Source organism: Microcaecilia unicolor, chromosome 6 (genome assembly GCF_901765095.1).
Source record: "Microcaecilia unicolor chromosome 6, aMicUni1.1, whole genome shotgun sequence".
Taxonomy (NCBI): domain Eukaryota; kingdom Metazoa; phylum Chordata; class Amphibia; order Gymnophiona; family Siphonopidae; genus Microcaecilia; species Microcaecilia unicolor.
The window spans coordinates 318,010,267-318,015,402 of record NC_044036.1 but is presented as its reverse complement, the minus strand read 5'-3'; the positions used below and the strand labels follow the sequence as shown (position 1 = coordinate 318,015,402).

General features: G+C 40.6%; 1 protein-coding gene across 2 annotated transcripts in view; it reads right to left on the bottom strand.

Annotated features, from left to right (window-relative positions):
• Positions 1-3,753: 3,753 nt before the first annotated feature.
• JPT1 (Jupiter microtubule associated homolog 1) overlaps positions 3,754-5,136 on the bottom strand; it is a 30,304-nt gene continuing 28,921 nt past the window's right edge. For both annotated transcript variants that reach the window (XM_030208307.1, XM_030208309.1), the window contains one exon: positions 3,754-4,172. In XM_030208307.1, coding sequence (XP_030064167.1) covers positions 4,021-4,172 — 152 coding nt within the window. In that variant the 3' untranslated portion in view covers positions 3,754-4,020. The remainder of the gene's footprint in view (positions 4,173-5,136) is intronic.

Genomic DNA, 5,136 nt, shown 5'->3' with positions numbered 1-5,136 from the left:
CATTATACCCATAAAATCACAGCAATTGCACCTACCACATCACCTCACATGCAACAATGGGTTTTGATGGGCATCAGTAATAAATGGACTACCAGGACAGAGACCCCTGGCAAGTGGGTTTCCCCACACCGTGGAGCATTTACCAGTATGCACCTGGTTAGTGGCCTTGATTATGCAGCTTGAGCTTGCTGTGGCTTTTGTTTTAATACATCATAATTTATTCTGGGAAGTTTGCAGTCATTACAAATTACTGGGATACTTTATGGCCAATTTGAAATCTTTTTAAAGGGAAGATCATTTAAGTCAAAGTAGGGGATCAGCACTTCCTAGCATGCTTCTGACTCCACAACGAACTATCCTTAGAGAAATTGGTGTAAATTATTATTAGGGCTTCTAGTCTTCAGTGTTTATATTTAAATCTTTTTATTAATAGTAACAGAGCTAATACAGAGTATGCTATGAAAAAAGACCATTACAAATTATCCATGTCATAACGCCAGTCACTATACAAATTCCCCCCCCCCCCCATGTTTATCCCCCCCCTAATTAAATTCCAACAAATGTTATTGATGATGTAACAGAGAATGCCTCCCCCAAGTTCAATATACAATAGATCGAGAACCTTAAACAAATCAGACTAAGCAAAAGCTGATATTTACCACATTGATAAACTTTTGACGTGCATGAACAGTCCCTCCCCCCTCCCCCACCCAATACTTCAATAGCTCGAGAAGCACACAGATTATGATCTATAACCTAATCTCCTGACCTTATACACTATAAGACCGCATACCCCCATCACACAAAAAAAAAAAAAAACCTGTAAAGGGCCCGTATGAGAAATGTAAAACAAATGGGAGGGTCTTCAGTGTTTATAAAATTACACATGTAGCTAATTCTTTTCCAGCTACCTCTATGTTCTTTGAAAGTACAAAACAAATTTTTTTTTTTTTTAATTTCCATGCTGCCCATATGATTGGCTTGGTATCTTTTCTGCTAGAATCCAACATGCCTATGTCACATAGAAGTCATCAGTTATAAAAGGCACAAAAAGCGTTTTGTTTTTTAAACCTGCAGCAAAAAATGGCTTTAGCATGAGCTGTTTTTCCTGGGCACTAGCAGCTGTAAAAATGGCCTCGCTGTATGGCAATAGCATGCAGCCATTAAAAAATGTGTGAGCAATTCTCACCACCCATTGGGTAGGTGGTAAGGGCTCATACACTATCTGTTCTTTAGTGTGTGGTAATGTAGTTGCGTTAACACATTCATACAGGAACACTCACTCTCTGCCCCCCCCCCCCCCCCCCCCCAAGAAAAAAATAAAAGTTTTAAAATATTTGACAGTTGGCGCAGGGGTGGGCAACCTCAGTCAGGGTTTCAGGCTCTCCACAACAAACATGCATGGATCTACTGGCACAGAATGGAGGCACTGTGAGCAGATCTCATGCATATTCATTAGGGACATCCTGAAAACCCAAAAGGGCCAAGGTTGCCCACCCCTGCATTACCCCCCACACCTAGCCAGAGAGTAGCTGAATATCACTGCTAACTGGCACCACTCACCTCTGAATACGCATAATCAGTGCCACTGCTCCTACTGGTAATTAGTGCGGAATATACACAGACAAGTCAAATGCCACAGCCAGCCTTTAAAACAAATACTGATATTGTTTGAATAGTGACCTGATGCATTATAAATAAATTAGTAGTTTACAGAAGGGTGGAGTTATTTTACTTCCATGATTAGGAAGTTTACCACCTAATACTTTGTTAAATATTTGGTTGTTCATGTACTTTGCTCCTACAATGGAACTGCCTTACACATCGGGGCTTAAGTTAGGAATTTTTATGTGTAGCAGATGACAACATTAAGATTTAGCTAATACCTCTTCAGTAGGCTTTCAAGGTAAGCTACATTCAAGTATAATAGGTAGTTCCCAGTCCCTTACTCATATTTTTAATCTTACGACATGTTACCCCATTATAGAAGATACACTCCAAAGTGAATATCTTGCATGCACAGATGCTATTCCCTCCCCCCCCCCCCAACAAAAATAAAATAAAAAGGGAGCATAAGGGCTGCAGAGCTATTATTTAAGACCATTTGGCATGTCTCTCAACTGTCACTTTGATGGCCATCATGGAATTCACCTCCACCTTCTCAGCTGAGCTCTCCCAAAGATCAGTACAACACATTTGACACAATGAGGCACTCGCCAACAGTTTTAAAGGCTCCTTTTTCTGCCTTGTACAAATCGGTAAACATTTATTTTATTTAGATTCTGCTCACACCTTTTTCAGTGGTAGCTCAAGGTGAGTTACATTCAGGTACACTGGATATTTCTCTATCCCAGAAGGACTCACAATCGAAGTTTGTACCTGAGGCAATGGAGGGTTAAGTGACTTGGCCAAGATCACAAGGAGCAGCAGTGGGATAATTTGTGAAATACTGTTCCACAAATTTGGGATGTTACCATTCATCAGCAAAACCACAACTGTCTGTTTCCAATCGAGGTATTATATAGTAACATCACAAACTTGCCCAATGGTGACATTACCTTGGAATTAACTAGATGACCTTGCACATTTATCAATTCCTTACTGATGTTTTAGACCTGATGAGGGCCAACAACACATGGTCAGGTTGGTGGTTTTATTCATCCTTAAAACATTTAGAAAGGATCACTTTTAAAACAGTTTATGGTGCCTACCTCATAGATCTGTGCGGAACCTGGGTTGGGCCTTTAGTGCTAGTACTGCTCTTCCATTTGTACCACAGCACAGGAGGTAATATGTACAGGTAACATAAACAGCTGCTTAGTTTAAAAATAAAAATAGTGATGGTATAATATAAAGTGGGACCATTTGAGCCTGTCAAGTTCTTGGTCACATTTATCATTTATACACATTAAAAGACCAACAGCTTTCTAGAAGCCAGCCCCACATACTAAATAGTTAAAAAGAACATCTCTCGTTTACACCTGATTGGGATTAAAAAAAGATGAACATCTTCTGGGAGGTACGGATGATCAGACAAAAAACAGCCTGACAAAAAATTGGCCATGTTGTTTAAAGTTAAAAATAAGGGGTTACCCAAGATCCTGCTTGTGCCTTTTTTTTTTTAAACTGTTTTCCAGTTAAAGCTTTTTAATCAGGATACCTGCAGGTGGTTGTTAGTATTGACTTGGTCTATGATTATGTTCCATCTCTAGGGCAGGGGCGTAGCCAGACTACAGATTTTGGGTTGGCCTAGGCAAGAAGTGGGTGGGCACCAAGTGCTCTCCCCCCCCCCCCCCCCTAACCACCACCAACAAAAATCTCTCAGCTGGTGGAGAAATGCTTCTTTCCACCATGGCAGTCTGCAGTACGTATGCGCTGAAAACTGAGCAGGTGCTGGTATCGTGGAGAGTAGTGTTTTCAATACCATTAGGGGGACATCTTCAGCTGGCTGAACTTGGGATCCCCACCAGCTACCACTAAACGTGTGATACTGTTGGGTGGGCCGGAGCCCTAAGTGGGTGGGCCCAGGCCCACCCAAGCCCACGCCACTGCTCTAGGGAGCACTCACAAACAGCACTTTAGGTTACGTTCAATCACTCATTCTTGTATATTTGCTTTTGAGAAGAAACTGTCCTTTACTTGGCAGGACACTATATCCAGTGCAGGTTAGACAAGCCCAGCTGCCTTAATGATGTTAAGCTGTTTTGAAACGATGCTAGACGGGGAGAAGAAGAAAAAAAAACACACACAATACAGCATTTTGATGTTGTTTATTCTGATGAGATTACTAAATTCACTCAAACTACCCTCAAGCAAGATAAATTTACAGTTTCAACACACATGACAGAAGTAAAAAAAGGTAGTCTTAAAAAAGATGGTAAGTACATAAAGTGCTTCTTATGAAAGAAATTTTGAAAGATGAATGTCAGGCTCAAAGTGTGCCGCTCACAAGCACAAGGGAGAACTGGGGAACCGTCAGAGGAGAAAAAAACAAAACAAAAAACAAAGGTCCAGACAGCATTAACCAAGTACGAGGCTGGACTTGCCTCCTGGGGGGTTTCTTCTGGATGGTACTGTTACTGGTAACACAGGTGTGGGCTCAGTTGGAGGCACAAGCGTGGAAGGTAGATCTTCACTCTGCCCCTGGGCGCTTTTATCCAATTCATTGTTTTCTATTTAAAATAAGATTTAGAAATACAAAATTTATTTTATCTACAGAACTGCATTGAAAGTTAAAGACAAATAATATTGCATTTTACAGACCATACCTAGACTATTTTTGTTTCAAAGTAACTTAATGCTGCTTGAAATTCAGCAGAGCCTCACTTATCTAACAAACCTAGCTGACGTCAGGCATCGTTAACGAGATCCGTGCAGGTTTCTTTCTTGGCATATTTAGCAAAGGCAGCAGTGCTATGTAAGATTCTGGGGCACATTTAAGTTAAGTTCATATTTCAAAAGAGGAAGTATTCCATTACACCTCTTATCCCTCCACCACTTTTTCTGTATTATCCAACTTGGAATTATCCTAGCATCTGTCAGTCCCATTTACATCAGATAACTGAGACTGTACACATTAAATCTGCTCCTCCTTTAATAGAGCCAGCTAAGGATTTCATGGCTTTAAGTGTTAGTACTAGTTTTTTTTCCTAACAACTTAGTTTTTGGTTATTTCCTTCTCAGTGGCAGCCTTGGAAAACATGCCTATAAATAGGAGGCTTCTGATCTTCACAGTACTGTCTGAAAAGGAAGGCTGCCAGAGGGGGACAAAATCTATAGCCAGGCTGAGTGACCCATACTTACTGCATATTAAATCAAAACTGTTTTAGCAGTATAGCTACTAAACTAGCCAGAGAATGTAATATGCCTGTTGATGTTGGGGGAGGGAAAACAGTACAACTTTTGCATAGGGAAGGCCAGCACAGAGTTAGACCACCTTTTTAAATGGGGTCTAGAAAGAGATGAGCTATATATAACACCCACCTTACACAAGGCTTGCTCGGATTCAAATCATTAAGCTTACTTTTTGTTCTCACTGCTTTTGAGGCCTACAAAAAAGTTATGACAGGCTTGATGCCTTACACTGAACTGTTCACTTGTAAAATCCAGAATAAAGATCTTTCCTGCTTCGCAACA